The 23,163-nt window shown below is 36.3% G+C and overlaps 1 protein-coding gene across 2 annotated transcripts in view; it reads right to left on the minus strand.

Annotated features, from left to right (window-relative positions):
• Window positions 1-23,163, minus strand: part of LOC149776255 (von Willebrand factor D and EGF domain-containing protein-like) — a 55,298-nt gene that overhangs the window by 19,133 nt on the left and 13,002 nt on the right. For both annotated transcript variants that reach the window (XM_089942309.1, XM_089942310.1), the window contains exons 5-13: window positions 11,971-12,162; window positions 11,431-11,630; window positions 10,918-11,191; window positions 9,226-9,369; window positions 6,265-6,514; window positions 5,096-5,286; window positions 4,206-4,478; window positions 702-765; window positions 67-172 (exon numbers count right to left, since the gene is read on the minus strand). In XM_089942309.1, coding sequence (XP_089798435.1) covers window positions 67-172; window positions 702-765; window positions 4,206-4,478; window positions 5,096-5,286; window positions 6,265-6,514; window positions 9,226-9,369; window positions 10,918-11,191; window positions 11,431-11,630; window positions 11,971-12,162 — 1,694 coding nt within the window. The remainder of the gene's footprint in view (window positions 1-66; window positions 173-701; window positions 766-4,205; window positions 4,479-5,095; window positions 5,287-6,264; window positions 6,515-9,225; window positions 9,370-10,917; window positions 11,192-11,430; window positions 11,631-11,970; window positions 12,163-23,163) is intronic.

The following is a 23,163-nucleotide window of genomic DNA, read 5'->3' on the forward strand; positions in this document are numbered from 1 at the left end:
AAGATGCATATTTTAAGTTAAAACATAACAGAGTTGTAAACATTTCTCTCTATTTATTAACTATACCTCTTCGTCGTTTCCCGTCGACAGCAAACCAGAATCACTACAACAACAAGAACCAATACTACGGACCCGACCACGGCACAAATAATTGTATACACAACACTCCATCCTGGGAAAAATAAAAACATACAAGCCATTTTACTAACGCTTATGCATTAACTCGTATAGCTACATGAACATTAAATTAAAAATAAGTTAGATTGATTTCTGACATATGTATGAATGATTTATGTAATCTTTTGACTGAAATATATTATTCCCGTAAGTTTTAATCTAATAAATATATTTTATCTAAATACCGTGGATGGTATTACATTTTTCACCCGTTATTGCCATATTGATTATAAAGGAATAAATTGCAAATTAAGAAAGTGGTTTCGGCGGCGAATAATGAACACCACTTTGCAGTAAAAATGACCTTTTATGTGCCTTTTATATATTTCTTTAGGAAATCAATTACAAACAGCATCAGTGAAGTAATGTTGCCTGTGAATTTGAAGATAGATCGAAGCCAAAGGATACCACTTAAAACTGTCATTTTCTGATCAGATGGTCCGGAAGAACAAAAGCAAATTTATATTAAATGTCGATCTAATAACAAACTTAGAAAACCAATATGTCAAAATAAGAGTGCATACCTGTTTCCTGTGCCTTTTGAACGTTGCTCCTGGTACATCGTCTACTGACGAGGTCAAATCCTTCCTGAAAATAATATAATGGCATTGTTATTGCCTTCACTGCTGTCACCGGTATTTTAATTACTTCACTTAATAATATTCAGTCCGTATGGTACACAACAGAAAAAAATAGCATCGTTACAAACTTCCTGCATTTGAAAACAATCTTGTGATATAAGGCGACATTTTGTCTATACACCAATAATAACAGGAAATAATGAACCAGTTATGTTATAACTATCATTTGTAATAATCTTAGATTTCAAGTACATTCGCGTTGTCCGTTATTGTTCGTTTCTTTACGCACACTTATATATGATTTCTACCAGTGTGGTCCATCATTTTTAATACCGTGGGCCATATGTACAGAAAATGTAAAGTTCGTGGAATCACAATAATCTCTTCTTTTCTAACAGTTCAACGATTTGTTTGCAAAAGTTATGGGTGGAAGGTGTTACTTGTCTAACAAAGGTGAGTTTCACTTGTTCAAATCGCTCCGATATGATATCATAGAGGTGGCAAACATAGTAATGGCCAATAGAATAAAACAATGAAATAAAGCTTGTTATCTACACACACACACACACACACACACACACACACACACATATATATATATATATATATATATATATATATATATATATATATATATATATATATATATATATATATATATATATATATATATATAGACTAATCGGATTCTAATTAGATTTGGCTTGAATGGAGGTTTTCGTTCCCGCTTGCAAACTGAAGTAATATAATGCACTCGTGCAATCATATTTGGGTCGAAGTGCATCAACCTAAAATAAGAGCTACAATTCATCATAGGTTCTCAGCTATGTTAGAGAGACTGATTTACCAGAGCGTGTTTTTCTTAGGCGACTCGTGAATTGACAAATATCATCTCCAAACTGCATTCACACTCAGAGGTGAAAATCAGGTATATTGTGATTTAAGGGTCTGGCACGCTTATTTAACTTGTTCTAGCGGTAAATCTTTGTTCATGCCTACTTGTTCGATTACTTCCGTCTCCTAGGACTTATACACATATTTCTCGTGGTCTGTGGGATACGCTCCGATCATCGATGCATATTATTGCTATGGACTGTGGGATATCAAGATGTCATGCTTTTAGAATTGTACTCCACCATTCTTGAAACAGAACAATGAAAATATTTCTTGAAATAAGATGCATCCATTTTCACACCGAAAATCAAACATTTATGAAAGTCATATAAAACAATCTTCCAGAAGATATAAATATCATATACTTCGTTCTGTTGTGTGTACTCTCTTGTCTTAAGTTAAATTTATTGTGCAAGGTAAACAAATACTTACATGGTTTATATAACATACCCTTTCTCGGAAAGGGTTTTGAGTTTCTGTGAGATAATGATCAAAGCGAAACAACACCCAAGTTAAGTTCAGCCCAATCTAGCCTTGCCAAACTAGAAAGTAAAACTAGAACATTTGATTCAAAACATGCTAAACCGATCCAAACAAAACACATCGATATGGGCTTGGGCTCTTTATAAGGACTTCACATTCGTCACTTCAACTGATTTCTCTCTACCAAGTTCTATAACCAATCTGGGCCTCTCCATAGTGCACTTAATCAGAAAAAATACACACCATCTTCAATTATAAATTTTGTTTTTGCGCTCGGATATGTACACAAAATTAACGGCCTCTCAGACCATTATTCCTCTTTCCTTATTCGAACTCCTTCAAACCATTCACAAGAGGAATTATCACGATGTTCGCTTGCTGATCGACAAAGGTGTACTACGTAATCTTAGAGAGATTTTAGTCTATACCGTTTCAGACCATCTCGTGCGTAAGATGATTAGGTTATGTTTCCCTTTGCTATTTTACTTTCGTAGAATATGATAAATATCAGTGCGGACAACAGCAGAATATAATGATAATTCGAGAATCATGTCGCAGTTCGCTATTCTTCAAACTGTCTTCATTAAGTTTTCGACACAACAAACACGTCTCTCAGGGTAACCGTATAAAATGTATGTTGCAACTTAACAAAACCCAGGTAGCTTATCCCATAGCTTGCTTTCAAAAGTACTTACTCATCTGAGGTAATAATCAAGTGCCGCTCTTCGTGTACAAAGAACGGCCAAAAGGTTTACGTAATATAACTTAATAAAGGCTTTAGAAGAGCACGTTGTGTTTGTACGTTATTTCGATCATTTTAGGTGCCATAGCTCAGAATTTTGGCTGCCACTGAGTCTACCAGTCCAAGTTTCAGTGACAGTCAAATAAGGTACTTAGACCGCTGGAAATCGCATGCATTTATTACATACATACGGTTTAACAGTAGGGTCACGACTTTGCAAATATTTCCTTCCACTTTAATGAGGATTGCATTTCATCCGTTTGTATTACTTTATCTTTGTGGGTTTCATAGATCAGATTGACAGGGAAAGTACCATGCAATGCTGGGATGACCAGTTTCTCCATCCTAACATATCTATTTATACCACACATTGGACTGCTAGCCTCCGGGTGACACTTAGCTAATACAGGAAGCACACAGGTCCTCAAAGTTTCTTCCTTCATCTGCAGTTCAGTAGTGAGTTCGACCTTTCACAGGACTTGAGTTCCAAGCTCCACAAGGCTTCCAATTGAGAAAACGTGGCCCAAATGTGTAACATGTAGTCCATCTTGAGAAAAAGTGACCGTTGACGCTTCATCTCAAGACAAAAGGCCCTTAGACTATTATGATGCAGGCATCTGTCCCGTTACGTGTAAATATTATTTCTTCCAATGTCGCATTATCCTCGCATATATTCTTGGACATTATACAACAATGTTCCTCGCGATTTGTTTTCAACATAGTATGATCCTTTCGCATGTAGGATGCATTAGCACTCGATCAGCCCAACATTATAAATGTATGTTCCATACATGCAATTTTGTTAATCTTTCATCTTTGGAGGCTGCCAGAAATGTACCAAGACAAGTGGCATTTATTGTTGTTTAAGGCGGTTGTAGTCTGACACTTGTTGTATAGTGTTGTATGTTCATTGTTCCATCATTTGCTACCACATTTATTCGATAGACTTTGTCCACATAGCTGTGCTACATTGTAAATATATAGTTAATGTTTGGTTCACAATATCATCCACGCTGAATACAAAGTCTCGAATATGGTCAGCGTCAAGCACATTTAAGTCTAAGTTGTCTTTATGCAATCATACAATTTTGCCTTTATCTTGCTGCATGAAGGATCTGGTGAGTGTATTCCGTTTTTCCTGTTTTTCTTCCTTTTGACATATTTTTACTACATAACCCATCGGTGCTTACGTTAGTTTTCTTTTTTGTTTCCTTTTTTCTGTACTGGTTTGTAACTTGTATAATTTACTCGTAAGAACATCACATCACTCTACTTATAGTGAGTGACTGTATGTACATATATAAGAATATTAATGGAAATATACATACCTTCTTTGAACATTGAATTGAAAATCCACTCTTGTAACAATCAATACAGAGAGAGTCTGTAATCAAGAAACTGACATTGCGGCTGAATCGTTGGTTGGTGTTACCAATGGCAACCCTGTATCCGATGGCAACAGTGTTAACGTCATCCTGAAATTCTACCGAGCGTTTAAATCTGACATCAGCAATTGGGCAGGTCGCTTCGGCAAAGCTGACTCTCTTGGCTTTAAGAACAACTAATGTATTATCATAGAAGATGGTCTCATTTAATTTTATCTGAAAAATATTTTAGAATCTGTATGTCATCGCGGTCTGAATTGTAAATTCATCTATATCATGTGGACTATATTTATGTTAAATTCTGCTAAGAGAATGGAGTGAATACTGCCTATTATTTTCCATTCAATATATAAAAATGCTTATTTAGGCTAGAAACTCTGGCTTAGAAATTAAATATCATTTACTGAGATATAAAACTTGTATCCATTAATTATATTTGTGAATTCATTATTTATTGTTTTCGCAGGAAGGTTTAGTGGACAATATGACTTCCATTCTTTCTTTTTACTCGGTGGCTTTATATAAAGTTTGATCATAACTAAATATAAAAGTAGAAAATGTTTCGCTAATATTTTGATCTGCCTTGGCTGGTAGCGTTAAATACATGAGTAGTTCGTCATTCCCTTGGACAGCAGTGCATAACAGAAGGAAAACAAACTGTGACTAGAGTTAGCATAATTACGTCCAGACCGATGCCTTTATGAAACTGTCCGCCAACATTCTATTTTGCTAAAGACGATACAAACAGACAGGTTGTAATGGTCATTTAATACAATTACATATAAAAATGACAAAATACACCACTACATGTCCAAATTTATAAAATTGATTACCTGGAAAAGGAAGAGCTGGCAAGCGAAACTTTCTGAATCAACAAAATTGTTTCCCAGGACAGAAACCACTTCACAGTTTGACTTCTGAAGATCACAAACCCCTCTGTTGGGTATGCCATAAACCTCAGGCTGTTCATTCAAATCCACTGAGCAGTCAACGTCTCCATATCCGGTTCTGCATTGACAGGCACCTTGCGAAAAATCATATTTAGCAATATATTTTTGTTTTGCTTTTTCACTATAATTAACTGATAAAGCTTGCTAAAGAAGGATCGTTCACATAGGAGAATTATTTCTATTTAAATATAACCTTTTTCCTAAAATGTATTGATCTTTTATAATATATAAGAGAACTGTAAATTAAGAATCAGTACACTGTACATATTATTTTTATGCGCCAATATGTATGTTAAAGTAGGAAGAGAATGAAGGAAATGACACTTTCAGTTCATGTGCATACCTAGTAACCTAAAACTTCAATTATAATGCAAAATTTACTTCTGTGTTCTCATAACCATGCAGATTGGATACAACATATTATTTCCAAGTGAAACCGATAAGGACATCGTAGATTTCATGCATATGTAAAGTTTCCAGATCTTTACTATCTACTGAACAAGTTTTCGAGGTTGTCCGAAAACAAGATTGCTGTGTTGTGGCGAAGAAACTAATCTACCGAAAATGTGACGCGAGGAAAATGAATTATTTATATCGCAAAATGCTTATTCTGTATACAGTACTTGAATATCAACATTGCATGTGGCACTACGGTCCTGGCTAAACGTCTTAGATTGTTCGTAAAAGAAGGATATTAGGATTACAGAGGGCATTAAATCGTACAATACCCATTTGAACAGTGTTAAACCACTTGATAAGATGACTGACTTTCGAATGACCACATGAGCAATGTTAAATGCCCATGAAAAGAGGCTAATTAGCAATACTGTTCAGCGCAACACAATATTGACACGTATACATCTTCCTATAGTGTCTTCTCTGATACGATTATGTAACAAAACTATATCCTCTCAACCAATCATAATTCATACGCATCACATGCTTAGTAGCCCTTAGTAATGACCGAAAAGTTTCAGCCCTCGGACGTTGTATTTAGAAATGATGTCTGCGTCATGTACATGCATCTGGAAATATACAAAATCTGGACAAACCTCTGATGCAACTTCCCCGGCCACTACAATTCATGAGACAAGCCAGGTTCTTTACTTCCTGCAGAAGTTCTTCATTATAAGCTTCTTCCTTCGTTTTATTCATCGTTCCTTCAGTAGAGTCTTTAATGCGAGTTACGTTCATTTGTTCAAGGAGTTCGGATGGAGGTACCTGGTTAACTGTCACCTGGTAGAGACAACTTTTCCGTGCGCTTTCAAGGTGAGTAGATACCCAGAACATGGTCTTTGTAATCTAAATAATAATAATAATAATAATAATTATTATTATTATTATTATTATTATTATTAGTTACACGCGACCTGTTGTATAACCTGCGTCGGCATACCTACCAAAATAACCCCTGTGTCATATTGTTGATAACAGCTACTTAAAACGTTAACATTTTTGACAATGATGCTTACGTCGTCTAACTAATTAGACGAAACTGCAACTCATCGCATATTAGCATATCCAACTCAAAATTGATTCTTTAGTAAAAGTAATATTAATCCAAACCTTGTGTTTAATACAGCATATGATGTTCAATATGCGTGTCTTTAACAAATATTATAACACAAATCTATAAGATTCTTTACAATGATAAACCATACTTCTACTGAGAGAAGATGACAAGCAAGGTAATAAACTCCTAGGCAATCACACTATAATTTTTAGACATATTGTAATATTATCTTAGAGTTTCACCTGAATGCAGTTAGTGATGTATAAGACATGTGACTTCGAAACAAAATGAACGCACAACTGGCATAATTTACCATGAATCCACGATGTAACAATGCTTCGATAAATTAGGTGAAACAGACAAGACACGAACTCACAGAACATATAAGCATACCGTTTGAATATTGTGAATGAAAGCAACAATTATTTTACAGGGTACTTGACTTACTAAAACGTTATCCCGAAATTTCAACATTGTTGACCAACATTTCACTAACGGGAAAAGTAACTAATATATATCGACATGATTACGTAGGTGTGACACTACTGCTGCTGCTACTACTGCTATTAGGTATTATTATTATCATCATCAGTAGTAGTAATAGTAAACAAGTTATTATTATTACATCTTGACGTCATTTACTCCATACTCTATTAATGATATTTATCCGCGCGTTTCAAAAAGGGCTGGAATATAGTGGTACAGTTCGAGCGTCTTTACGTTAGTATGTATGTAAGTGTGGAATAAAACTAAACTCCTACTAAACCGTTAAGAATATACACGTTAAGCTTGAGTCATTGATAGTTATATGGATTTAGACTGTGTCAATATTTTTCGAAGTTTGAGCATGTCAGATGTCACTGAGGATGAGGCTAGGGCTATGGTGATGTTACTGAAGTTTCAAAAAACATTGGAGATGTATCTACACCTTGTTTGAGAATTGACGTGTGATAACTGGGGCCGAAGAGTCATGACGCTGTGTCCTTTTCAAACCCTACGATAAACCTAATCCCTGGATCATAACATATACCTTGATGAGATCCACAACATTTAACCATATATATGCACTTACTGGCTATGTCAAAGGCAAATACATAAATAGATAAGAATTCAGCAACGCGTACACACATCTATATATATATATATATATATATATATATATATATATATATATATATATATATATATATATATATAATAACGTCAGGGGTCTGCAAAACAAGAAATGATTTTATATTTTCCAGATTTTGAAGCTAAAAGGGTTCGATTGTTCGTAGAAATAGGGATTGAAATCAACAGTCAAAGAAGATAAAAATTCAGGTCATATTTAGTCATAACATTTTTGTAGGCAAGGAAAATTATACTCTTCACAGTTTACAAATTCAATCTGTTGTGCAGAAATATACCTGTAATTACAACCATAGTGGGTATTATTCAAACAGTTTTGTAAATTCCTAAGATTCAGCCTGTTTGTTAACAATATCATTGGACAAATTATGTTGTTTGAAATAACAGGTCCTAATTTTCTGAATCAAACTTTGTGTGCCGAAATTCGCGTGTATAAAATTCGTCTGCCTATGAGTACCTGGAGCTATATTCGACTTTTTGTCAGGTAATTATTTTAACAATCTTATAGTGTTCTAAAAATATGCGAACGGGTAACGAACATTTTGATATACAAGGGGATATCTCAAAATGGATACGTTTTACTGCAACGTCTTATGACTAAGATCAGCATCGGAGAATACACAATGTAGCTCTCTCTCTCTCTCTCTCTCTCTCTCTCTCTCTCTCTATATATATATATATATATATATATATATATATATATATATATATATATATATATATATATATGCGCGCTTGGTAGAGATGAAAGATAAGTCAGAGTGTCATTTCTGGGCGGGATAGTCCATGAATAATATTTTCATAAGAGACGAAGTATTGATCTTAAATCTTGCTAATTTTCATTTGTACTGTGTGCGAAGTTACTTTAAGTCTAGAAGGATCTAGTGATAGTACTTCCCATTCTTATATATATATATATATATATATATATATATATATATATATATATATATATAGTTATAAGTTGTAACAATTTTTGTCCAACGCGTTTCTTCAAGAGGCATGCAGATGCACTGTGCAATAGGGTGACAGTTCGCGACCGACAGTGCAAGAAAATGTGTCTCTCACACACACACACACATACGCACATGCACACACATACACACATCGAACCAATTATTAAAGTCGTATGTAAAAAGGAACCTCCCTACCTACATACAAAGCATCAAATTTAACGAAGAAGTAAGTCCAGGTCCTTATCGCCAGTGAATACTTCAAGGAGTAAACATTTCGACAGAGCTCTAGTTTTGTACTCCTCGAATGTCATCGGTAGTACCGAGCCAGGCGATACGGGTGCAATATATTCTCTATATACAATACAAGAAATCCACGAGATTAATAACTGAAAGCATTTTCTGAACAATATATTTACCAGCGCATCTTGTACACAGGTCTTGACAAAGGATTCTGGATCAATATCTGGAACTTCGGAACATTTCCTGAACAACATAGATCTGTTCAGCTGTGACCAACATTCTTGCCTGGCGGTGTCCTCGGTATAATTTGTCTGATTCTCCTTTTAGAAAAATATATACCAAACAGTTTTGTATTGACAAATTTACCCTTTCTGACTAAATATAATCTGTAGCGGAATAAAATCAAAATATGCAGCATTTATATAAGGTAATTATCCAGTAATAAAATAAAGAGTGTGCTGTTTATGCATCGAAAATTTTCCAAATGCATTATTCAACACATAATTATCATCCTGGAATTATTTACAAGTTACAGATGTTTCAAGCTATATAAATGGATGTACATTGTAGGATCCTGAAAAATAGTTCTTCTATTAATTTCAGATAAACGTTTTTGTGTTTTATATTTATTTTCGCATTTCATTAGTTTTGTTTTTGCCTTTACCTGACAAGTGCACGGTAAACGTACTATCTAAGTAAAAATTGGAAGAATCGGTGAAATCTTATAAGTGCACATAGTTATCTATTTAATCCATAATATGCTGAAAACAAAACATTTATCGTTAATCAAAATTCGTTTTCTAAAAAAGCACAATGAAATTAGGTCATTGAAAAAGGAAATTGAAAGAAATACTGTAATCACTTGATATCTTGAATAATACACATGGTTTGTTGGATATTGTACATTGTACGCATATGTTTCTGTAACACAAGACGTACTTCTAGATTGCCTGTCAAGTAGAAAAAGTCAAGTTAGCCGCTTAGGGATTCGCTCTCCATGGCATCATTCAAGTCAATATTTCCCAATAATTGCAATGCCACTTGCTGGTAAACGAAAGTAACATTTCCATTGGTCAGAATGTTACCACGTGATCAAAATGAATTGCGTTTATTTCTGTATGAACTGTATGGAGAACTACTGTTCTAATAATAACCACTTCTATAAATAGAGTCACGTGTACATCATAAGATAAACACTGCCAGTGAAGGCAGACAGGAAGTAAGCATTAAATGAAAAGAAAATTCTTACAATTTAAAAAAAAATTCAATAAATTTAATCTGAAAGACTAAAGTAACCGATATTTCTCATCTTTTATGAATAAAATCATTCTTTTTTGTAGAAATTTGTGAAAAATATATTACGATCCCAAATGATATAAATAGCTACGTAACAGAAAACCCCAAGGATGTATTACTACGCTCAATTAAGATTTTTGTTTTTTAATGATGCAAACAAAATAACATAAGGAATAATTTGAAATTTCAATTATAAGAGTTTAACGTTGTTTTTTTCTTCAAGTTTGTCGTGGTATAAACTGTCAGTTGCCAATTCACACAGCTTACATAACGCCCTTCTGGCGTTATTTGCTCTGTGAATCGGCAAATTACAGTTAATACCACGATAAAAACTCATAAAAAAACAACGTTAAACTCTTAAATAAATGTTTACAGATGCAGCAAGCTTGTCTTTGGCTCTTACTATAAACGCACAGACACATGTACATGAATATACAACCGTTTTAAACAAATTTTTCTGTAGTATGATATTTGATTTAACTTACGTTATTAGCTACGTTAAAATCTGTGTGGGCTATATGAAAGGCAAGGATCATGTACGAACGAGATGAATTTACATTTAGAATCCTTACCATCAGAAAATCATTTTCTCCCATACCCGTCCCAGCATCAGCAGCATCCAATTCTACAGGTGTTAACATATTACTTTCCAGCTGTCCCTCACAATGGGCGGCCAAACTGTCAGTTAAGTTGCTGTCATTGCATATTTTCCGTGTATCAGGACTACAAGATTCTGACTGCCCTACCAAACTAAACTGACTACAAAGGCAGAGATAATCATCTCTATTCCAGCTTCGAAGTGACGCATAGTTGGATATGTTGAAAAGATTCTCTTCAGGAAGAACTCTACAAAAGAAACGGGGTTTAAATCTCTAACGGTATTGTTTTGTCATTCTGACTTAGTATTTAAATTGTGCCGTAAATGCTATATGAAATTATAAACTGATCTTCTTGCTATTTGCCGTGCTTTTTGTACGACATCTCTAAACCTAGATACAGTTTTGACTGTGGAATGAACAATTCTTAATTCAATTGACATCAGCGCGATCAAATAGTCAGTGAAAATGGAAAGAGAAGAGTCTTACAGCCAGTTGGCGTTAAACAACTCAAACTGTTCTCCAGGAACGTACGATCCATTTCTAAGCATAAAGTCGTTCTGTACGCTGTTGTCAAGGTAACCACATAATCCAGATGAAGCCGTGAGGTCCGAAACGGATGGATAAATATATATGTTAAAGGAGATTCCAGTCGTTATTTTTACCCATGCTCCAGTTGGGAGATAGACCTAGAAAAGATTATAAATATTGTAAAGTTACAAAAGTGAGTTTTCCTCTTTGTATATTATGACTTTAAAAGGACAGAATAACTATTCAAAAACATTTTTGAATTAATAAGATAAATATATTTGTAAACAAGAGACAAAGAAAAACATGTGTTCAAAAGATACGACGTACTTCATTTTCATACTATATTGCAGGTGTTTGAAACATATCGACAAATAAAAATTATTTTAAAATATTTTGTGGCCGATTTCTTATGATAGCACTTAACTGCTGTATAGACCTAAGATATCGAGATTTAAGCCGTAAGATTTAAAACAAATATCAAGTGCATTGTGTATTTACCTGGTAAGAATTACCATCATTTTTAATCCTATCCTTTAGGGTACTGTCTTCACATAAAGGCATATAGATCCGTATGGGTTTGCTGCATTGATCCACAACGAAAACATCTTTTCCTGCCATGACAGCCACTGCACAGGGACAGAAAGGGGGTCCTTCTCGAAGTCCATAGCAAGATTTTGAGACTATCTGAACCTGCATGAAATGCAGTATAGTAAGTTTAATATTTTAAAATCATTCAGATGGTCAGACGATGGTAATTTCTCGCTCCAAAGTTCGTATATTCTTTGTATCTACACAACCTTAGGTTATATATTTGTATATATATATATATATATATATATATATATATATATATATATATATATATATATATATATATACACCACTGGCAAAATAGTGCGGGAAAACATCATTGCTAATTTATCAGCACTGTTTTTGTAATTATGGACTTTCTGCATTCATAGTTTGCTTTCATGTTTGGTTTAGTTTAAACGCTCTATGATCCGTCGCCTTCTAATGCCTAGGTCGTTCCCTATGTCGTTATATTTTAATTTTGACAACACTCAACAATAAAACAACAACCAGTGTACCAACATTCCCTGTAATACGAATTTTGGTATTAATTCTTTAATTCACCTACTTTAATTTCATGCTTACTGCGGTAAGCCTAAACACCTCTACTCTGAAAACCAATGCCAATGCTTGTCTCAAGTTTTAGTTTTTACATTATCTCCAACCCCAGAAAATGAAATTTACTTCAACTTTGTATGTGCTAAATTGCATCAAATGTTGATATGTTGTTTTATTTTATATTATATAAGGCAATAACACCAGTGAGGATACACACTTGATTTAAGCATAACAACCAGAGAAGCAACTAATATATAAACACCTTAGCCAAACAATCATCTTGTCTTAATCTATTTTAATTTCCTTACTAAAAGACTGGATGAATAAAACTATGTATGCTAGCATCTGTTCACGGAACATATGTAGGATTCATATACCGATTAAAACATTTTCAGATATTCAATATGTTAAATGTATATATGCACACACACACACACACACACACACACACACACACAAAGAATACACATCATATAACGAATAACCGTCCTTCAAGTGCACTGGATCTAGCAAGGAATCACGTGTGTCAGGGATTGATTAAGATAAATGCAATAAACTGACAACAACCAGGGAAAAACGAGCATCTAACTAGCCTCTAGATACTAGTTTTAAAATGTTCCTTGTCAGTTTATTGCATGTATATATATATATATATATATATATATATATATATATATATATATATAGAGAGAGAGAGAGAGAGAGAGAGAGAGAGAGAGAGAGAGAGAGAGACAGAGAGAGACAGAGACAGAGAGAGAGGGTGACAGACAGACATACAGACTGACACAAAGAGAAATACAAAAGATTGTACATAATATTGAACAACTATAAGCAAATCTGTTGTACTTGGGATTTTATAATAGCAACATTTCCTTTGCGAAAATACCTATTTAATTTAAAATTTCAGAGTTTGTCCTTAAAGTGTAATTAAAAATAATCAAAATGTGTACAAAAATGTTCATGAATAAAATAATTTAACAAAGACCTCCAAAGTTTCGCTATTGTGTTTAAATTTGTGTCGTAGCCGTATTTATCTTTTGTTTAAAACTAATGCAACAATTCGACAAAAAAATTAAAATTTGTACTTCCACGGCGAGATTCTGCCAAGCAAATTTAAAGATTACCTGCATTTAGTAACATAAGACATTTTGAAAAATATATCTCAGGCCCTAGTACGGTCACGTAGACACTTTTTCTTCAAGGCAATTTGTGGAACGAGAAATATTGAGACAGGCATTCAACATGTTATACTGGAAGCATATGTCTTAAAGAATTACAAACTGGAATACAATTATTCACTGGAGAACTTGCAGATGATTACATTGCATTTATTATATTTAGGACCTGGTTAAATATTAAGATTAATACGGTTGAGAAACTGTTTATTTTCTGTTTAATGCTGAATAAAATGTTCAAATTTATCTGCATACAAAGTGGAAAATTCATCAGTACATGTTTCAGTAAAAGGTGAAGTTTCCTGTCGTTTGCACATTTCATTAAGTTCAACGCTTTTCAGTTTATTGGCCATTTTTGGGTAATTACAACGTATATGTCTAGCAATGCAAAGCACAGTATCATCTTATCCGTTCAAACTAAATAGTCCAGATGAATAACTGCACCCTGTTATTTATCGTGCAAAAAAATATTCCTCCTGCGCATGTTGATATATTGACTCCTGGGAAGAATCGTAAGTGTCAACGGTTGTAATAACGCTAACAGCTGACATGTCTGGTCTTGCTTTTTTAATGCCTTGAGAAATCCTGCCCATTTTACGCGACTGACTAGCTAACCTTGGATGTGAGACTGAAAACTGAGGTTATGTGCTACTATGATTTGCAGCGCGAGTTGCAACACAAGATACGTGTGCAGTACCAAGCTTCTGAGTGAGCTGTTTTCGACGACATAGTAGATTCATTGCTAACAGCTCGACTCGAATTTGAGCAATTGGGACATTGGCACTGATCATAGTAGGTTGTACCGATCCATTACTATCATCTATGTAATGTATGTTGTTTTCAGTATTGCCCCGACAAATTACTTCATGCCAAAATGTCCGTGATAACTTTTTTGACACGAGCCAATCATGGGTTCGGCTGCTGGAACGACCGAGTAAAGCCGTTTGATGATTGTTGACATGTACTTCTATTGTGTACAACTGTTTACGAAGAGTAGTATTACAGTGGGCAGTTTAGATTTCTTTAGCTGAGGTAGGTCAGTACCCTTCTATAGCACATGAGTTTAACAAATTGTTCCTGCTCGTCACAAGCATGGGTATGTGGTGCCGCTAAAATTTAGGCAGCAAAAATTATTCATACTTTGGCGTAAGCGCTTTAGTGTCACAAATTCGGTTAGTGGTACACGATGTAGTGATTACTCTTTTTTTTTTTGGGGGGGGGGGGAATATAATTAATAATTCATTGGCGGCGCCAATTACTAATTATTTCGATATACAGGTATACAACTACGAAATCATTTAAATGCAACGGCGACACGGACAACAACGACGCCACTGCAGATGTAGACCATCCCGTCTTTGTGTATGCGTTGTTATTGTATAAACTACACACAACCACAATGGAATCTACTTTGCTCGCTTTGAATAATTTGGCAACTCATGTAAACGACTTTGGTAGCGTAACTTATACTGAAAAGTATATCTGCTTTTGCCACAGTCAGGCCATTTTATGATTTTAGATTATGACTATTTTGTATATACTTTATTTTGCAGAGACTTGTTTATGTGAGACAAACACTACAGGAATCGAATTATTGATCAAGACTTTACTGTATATTAAATATACTGATAATGCTGTTTCGGTTGTTCAGAATATATCTTAAGGATTGTATCTATATTTCTATGTGATATATTTTACAGATATTTTGTTTATATTATGCCTATAATTTTATGCATCATATTTCGTAGACATTGTGCAAGATAAATAGCGTGGTGTATAAATGTAATCACAGAAATGTCAACGTGTATAAAATTGAAAACGCTTTATGAGCTTATCTAACGCAGCAATTGCAATACTCGAACAATGGATTGTTCTTAACAACACAGAAAAGATTAACTCGCCGGTTGACTTAAATACATCGTACAGATTTGTCGACGAACCTCATAAGGCGCTGTCTGAGTTTTTAAATACATATTCGGAGCGTACTAATAAATTAATTGATCTTGGTACATTTTTGGAAGAACAGCGACATACGAGTGGTCAAGATTACAACGAAAAACAGAAATTAGAAATGAAAGTCTGCATATATATATATATATATATATATATATATATATATATATATATATATGCTGAATATGGTAGCGAAGGGAGGCGACCATTTTAAAATTACCTGTCAATGCAGTGAATGTGACCCTGAAACCTTCACGTATTCACGTGCAAATGAATATATCCATGCTAAAGCAAGAGTTGTTGAATACGTTTGATGAGACTCAGTTGCCACCTATCAAGGTCTTTCATTCATCGGTTTCTCTAGAGAGAGGAAATTTTTGCCAGCGACAACGCACATGCAAATAATGTCTGGGCCACTTTTCCTAGTGACTATCGCAATGTGTATCTGCTCTTATACGTACTGTTGTTCCTCGCTGACGTGTTTGAGACTTCCCGTGATACAGAGCATCGGTTAGACACCGCACAATACTTTTTATCTTCCGAAAGTCAATGGGTTACGCTGCTATAAAGCACCAAGGTGGAATTGGAACTGATCATTGAGAAAGGTCAGCGCTTATTTATGTAAAGATGAATATGTGGAGTGAGGATGTGAGAAGAAGCAGAGCCATTTCCAGTCACGCCTGAGCCAAACCAATCACAACAAAAATTGAAACAAGCTTAAAAGGCCTACACGTACAAGTGCAAGAAAAACTCTTGCGCTTGTTCGTGCAGGACAAACCCATGAGTGCATATCAAAGTTGAAATCAAATGCTCAGAAAATGTGAGCAGACAGCAAGGCAATGGATCTTACGTTTTACCTATAACATTTTGAAATATTAAAATAATACATGTAGTAGCGTCAACTGCCAGCAAGTGACAAGGGTGGGTAAACAAGAGATAGACACACAATATACAACAGTAGACATCCAGTTTGTATGATAAGCTTATTAACCTTTATCAAATCATTGGTGAAGTAAAGGTCGAACTGCACTTAAATGTTTTCAAGATAATTTTTAAACAGCTTTGCACGAAAACTATAATGGGGAGACTCCCAAGGAGCATGTGCTTTCCAAGTAAGAACAATATTTCTCCCCATGGAAGGAAGAACCACCAAAACGGGGATAAAGTCTCAGTGGTCGTGTACGCAAATGTGGGCCAAGGAAAGGTTACATGACAACAAGAGAGTTGAAATTAATGTTTGTGGACCAATACCCGATTAATGAACTCGCGGATCCGTTGGTATCACTAGAGTGGTATGTTCGCGCGGAAAACACGCTATAAATCAATGAGACCGCATCGATTAGTCAACGGTTTGCTTACCAATGACATCATGTCAGTAGTTATTGGGGGCGATATAGAGACAAGGTAATACCGAGTCTAAAATTACTAGGCCTGTATAGGGACAAGTTTTATAGGGACAAGAAAAATTCAATCAAAAAGGTATTGGGCCTGCCTAGGGACAATGAGACTTATCATTAATATAGGGACACTATGAATGGAACAGGAGGTGACGTCACGGTACTGACAATTAGCAACAATGTAGCAAGGGGATGACATCAGTAAGGACCAAAGATCGGAAAAAAAACCAAAACAAATAAAAAACAAATCTAGCACGCTTGGCGGGAACGGGAATGACGGGACAGACAGAGATAACTCAGACAATAGACATTATACAAACAACTACACAATTAACTAAAAATATTTTAGGTAAGAATGCAAATCTTTTCGAGGCATATTTACAACAGACAACACTGAAACAATCATACAACAAACTAAAGAAAATTAGGCAAGAAAGCGAATCGTTTCGAGGCATATGAGTGACCCTGAAAAGGGCCTTTCGATTTTTGTTAAGATCATTCCGGTTAACATAGATAGCAACGCATAGATCTTCTTCTCTTCCTCAAACTTCTTCTGACTTCTGGTCCGTAGATAAGGACCCTTTTCAAGCATCCTTGTCTCTCCACATAAATTCTTCTTTTCCAAACATTCGCATCCGTGATCCTGATAATTGTCCTTGATGATTTCACATACATGGATAAGTCCGTACGGAACAGCACTTGTTCAATACCGAAGCCAATCAACACGCCATTCTAACCCATTTGCCTGAGGCTCACGACTACGACCCTGACAACATTCGTGCCGAACAAACAGAAACTTTTACGCTTGGTACCAGACTCACGCCTCGGACCCCTTCGACTTTCAGGAACAAATGTTCTAGTATCGTCGTTCCGACGTGGTCATTTTACGGCGTTGCTGTGGAAAATTTCGAGACCTCTTCATGGAATACGGAGAGATCGATCCTTTGAAAGAGGCCTATACCATTGCCAAGGCGTGTTCCTTAGTGTACCAGCAACGTTTCATGCCGAAAACACCCTGGATGTAATTAGCCCTCAAACGACGAACTTTGTCAAACGTCAATACTCGGTCAAATCCCTACACTGGCTACATTACTTATGCGACAAGGAAGACAAATGGATCCAACATGTCCGCAACGTAGGAGGCGAAAAGACCATCGGAACGTATTCGGTGGATGGTTGTGACTTAGAAAACCCCAACATGGTGTACGAGTTTAACGGTTGCTTATTTCACGGATGTCCCTTCTGTTACCCTCAGCTTGACAGAAAAAATCAGTTTTTACAACAGACCATGGAAGACTTGTACCAGGCCACTTTTCAGCAGCTATTGAAGTTAGAACAGCATGGATACCATGTGGTGAAAATGTGGGAACACGAGTACGATCACCGTTTGAAAACCGATCAAGAGTTTAAACGCATCATGGAAAGTTACAAGTTGGTGGACCCAGTGAACCCGGAAGACAGTTTGTATGCAGGAAGGACAAATGCCACCTGTTGGCTGTACCAAGCCGACGAAGAGAAAGGAGAATAAATCAAATACTTGGATGTGTATTCGCTGTATCCTTACGTGTGCAAATATTGTCTTTTCCCACAGGGCACCCGCCATTGCTTACGGAACACATCGATCAATTTACCAATTTCCCAAGCCAGAACAGTACCACAAGAGCGACGAGACTCAGAAAGGCAGTGTATTGTGTTATCGGTGCGGCCTTTGCCAATTTGAGCCTGCAACAAGGAGACAAACAACTGTAGACCATTTAATTGAGCAGCTGAATCGGTTACCTTCTTCCCAAAACTTCCCTGAAATACTCCTCGAACGGGAACAACGGGAATCTTGCGTCCAGCGTCAGTCACCAATCCAACAACAACAACATTTTGGGCGGAGACACTCCTCTGACTTCCAGTGACCCCTCGGACAGCCGAAGAACTCTAGAATTATGAACAACAACAACCAAATTTACTTAACCTTACCCAGTGACAGTTACATGGAGGTGTTTCCCAATAACACAGTGTGTTGTTACACGGCCAAATTACCTCAGGCCATCCAATAGGATCACGAAGCCCATTGGGAAGTGGCTTTGGTGGAAATGACTTACCCAACACAAAACGAAAACATCACTGAAAAAGCAAAGCAATTTCCCGTTCGAAATCCTGAACGCCCAATTGCAAGAAGAAATAAATAAAATCGGGTTTTCAGGTGACACAACGCCAGCAAGCAATCCATCCTTTAGCATCTACACGTTGAAAATTCAGGCTATTATTTTAGTGGTGAACATTTGGTAGACACCATTGCGGACAGGTTCGAGTTAGCATTTGGCAAAGCCCTAAACAGAGCCAAAAGGAGTGTTAAAATTGCGTGTCATAAAGTGGCTCGTAACCTACTGATAAAAATTCAGGATATCGACAGTTTGTCTCTCAGGTTTAATGGTAATTTGTTTGAAATTTTGGGTGGACATCCGCAGATGGTACCACATAATCTGGGCCCAAAGATCAACAGTAATTTGGAACTTTACAGGGCTTTTGGATCCCCGGTAGAACTGAACGAAAGACTCAATTTAATCTTTGTGTACTCCGATGTAGTGGAGTATAACGTGCTGAGACACACCTCCGTACCGTTACTGCGTGTCATTACATTCAAAGTTGATAGTACCACGACCATTTAACAGGAAGGTGGAAATACCTATAACGTTCACCGCGAATTTGTACATCTTTACTATTTACCTGTGCCTCGTAAAAATGGATAATAGAAGTGTGTCTAATGACACTTCGTTTCTATAACTTTGTTAGTAGTGTGTCTATAAGCACTTCGTTTTCTTAGCTTGTCAATTAGTCAGTGAGTTTGTAATTGTAATTAGTGTTTGTAAGTAAAAGGTGAGTTAGTGTTTCTTTTAAGTCCGCGCGATCAATGTGTGTTGTAGTAATGATATGGACAATGTAAGTTTTGGTGACAAGGATGTTTTCCTTCACGGTCGTGCTCAACCCATATAAAGGGAGCGCTCGTCAGTCTGGATACCCTTGTTGATTCATCAACTGTGAAGAATGAGCAGCAGACTCGCAAAACTGATGGAACTCCAATTGCACATGGAATATGCCAGGCGTCTCCTTGATGAGCTGGCTATGGTGGCGATAGGCGAAGATGCCAGGGTAGAAAAAGAGGAGGAAAAATAAAGAAAGAAGAGGAGGAAAAGAAAAATATATCCTACCTCACGTAATTATGTGACTTGTGTGTGAGGTCAAGCCTGAGGCTATGACGCCTCCACAGAGAAAAAACACCGAAGCCACTGCCAACACAGCAGCCTCTACCAGCACCACAGCAAGTAGCAGTGCAGGTGCGTGAGGAATATATTAGGAGGCCTCAACATCCAACAGTGTGGAATAGGAGAAGACAGAGGGAAGTCTTCACTATCCCTGAAAGTAAAGACTGGGAGCGTGAAGCCAATCTGAGTTCACAACCACAAGAATCAATTGGGGCAATGATTGGAGTCGCCGTTGTGTCTGTGGTGCTCGCGCTTGGAGGTGTCACAATCAAGCTGGTGCATCTGAAGTTAAAACAAAAACATAACAGCCCTTGTCAGTGCTACTCAGATCTCTAGAAAATAGACTAGATTGTGTGCTTGCATAAGTGAGCATACGCTTGTGTGGATAGTAGATTTTGGGGGTTTGTAAGCATTCGCGTACGTTTGTGTAAACAGCAGAGTGTGTGATTTTCCCTTCCTTTCTGTGTGGATGGTATATTTGGGTCTGTTTTGTTCTCCTTCCTGTGTGTGGATAGTATAATTGGGTTTATTTGTGCTCCTCACCTTTGTGTTGATAGTATATTTGTGGTTTGTGAATAGTATAGTAAGGGTTTGTTTTTTCTCCTTCTCGTGTATGGATAGTATATTTGTGATTTGTTTTTGCTTTTCACCTCTGTGGTAATAGTATAATTGGGTTTGCCTTTGCTCCTTACCTTTGTGTTGATAGTATATTTGTGCTTGTGAATATTTTGTAAGGGTTTGTTTTTTCTCCTTCACGTGCGTGGATAGTATATGTGTGATTTGCTTTTGCTCCTCACCTCTGTGGTGATAGTATAACTGGGTTTGTTTTTTCTTCTTCCCATGTGTAGATATTAGATATTGAGGGTTTTGATAGTATATTTGGTTTTTTTCTCCTTCTCGTGTGTGGATAGTATAATTAAGTTTTTTTTTTTCTCTTTCTTGTGTGTGGCTAATATATTTAGGTTTTGTTTTTGCTCCTTACCTTTGTGTTGATAGTATATTGGTGGTGTTTTCATATTATGTAATAGTTATATAGGTTAAGTTATGTATCGATAGTAGATAATATGTGAAGGTGAGTGTAAGGGATGTTTTCCTTCACGTCCGTGCTTGAGAAATATAAAGTCAAAGCCTTTGTCGTTCGCGCCATTCTACACAGAATAAAATAGAATAACAATAGAGTTATTTAACAAGTTGAAGGACAGTTGGTACTGGATGGTGGATGCCATTTATATGGTGGAAAGGCTACAATGAATGGAGGTATCCAGTCACCAAAGACTTTGTGACAAGTCAAGTGACCAACCTGAGAGTAGCCAGTGATCTGGTACAAGGCATGATCCAAGAGGAAGCAGAAAAGTTACGAGGCTTCTTTCAATCAATATTTTTGAGAAAGGGCACCTTGAATAAGCCCCTTGATAATGTAATGAAAGTAAGGTGTATTTTAGAAGAGATATTGAATTGGACAGAGTGGTCATTGTGAAGTGCGGGCTGAACCAACTAAGGAAAGCAGAATAACTAATGTGAAAAGTGCTGCAAGAAGAAGTGAAGAAAATAAACGACAGGTGGTCTAAAGAAAGAAAGGACAAAGAAAACATAAAGAAAAAAGAGAAGTTTTACAGACTAAATCAAAATTGACTAACGGTGCAGGAAACATTTAGATCGATGGACTATCCTGACTTGATGCCAGAGAAAAAGAAAAAGAAGAAGAAAGGAATGATTGAAAACGTGAGTAAATGGTGGAAGAAATAGAAAAAATAGAAGAACCCAAAGGCCCTTTTCAGGGCCACTCATATGCCTCGAAAAGATTTGCTTACTTGCCTAAATTTATTTTAGTTAATTGTATAGTTGTTTGTATTATGTCTATTGCCCGTGTTTTCTGTCTCTGTCCTGCCAGTCACGTTCCTGCCAAACATTCTATTTTTTTATCCCTTTGTTTTCTCCGATTGAAGTCAACCCCTTGATATATTGTTGCTAATTGTCAGTACCATGACATCACCTCCCTGTTCCATTCCTATTGTCCCTACATTAATGATACGTCCCTATAATGGCCCAATACGTTTTTGATTGGATCTTCCCTTGTTCCCATAAATCTTGTCCCTATACAGGCCCACGACCTTTTTGACTGGAGTTTCCATTTTCACTATATCGCACCCTTTAAATACTTATGCACACTGGAAGGCTTCGCTTGTTGACGCACAAACGCACTTAATACATCAATGATATATATTACCACATCTGTGGTGAGTTACAAAACACTTTCAACTGAAACAAATTTATGTTGCGGTACACCATGCAGTTCTAAATCCAGCGCTATCTCGATGATTACAATCTTAGCAACGACACCAGAATATCAACAACCAACAGCCGAGATCGTACTAGTGTCTTTGCACATATATTACTGCTGGCCTAATATCCGATACACATGAAACTTGGTAAAGTGATAAAACACATTTACATTACATATTACGGAAATGATCTGGTGATGTTGTCAACGGGATTATTTAGAGGAGGACGAAAGGTGCATGTATCCTCGTCTTCGCGCCACTGATTGCTAAATAGTTTGCAATGAGAGTTGTTTGTAGCATCACAAACATAACTGCGAGTCGGTTGAAATATCTGGGATTGAGAGCCGTTTAATTGCGTCAAGATCGACTACGACAATTTGAGAAACAAGCATCGTGGGTACAAGCAAATGCGATTACACTTCCATTACCATCAAAAATGCCTGCGTCTGTCAGTAAAATCATGAATGAAGCCGACCAACAACACGCAATTGATTATATTATT

The sequence above is a fragment of the Sinohyriopsis cumingii genome, chromosome 18 (assembly GCF_028554795.1).
Source record: "Sinohyriopsis cumingii isolate HCF-2022 chromosome 18, ASM2855479v2, whole genome shotgun sequence".
NCBI lineage: Eukaryota > Metazoa > Mollusca > Bivalvia > Unionida > Unionidae > Sinohyriopsis > Sinohyriopsis cumingii.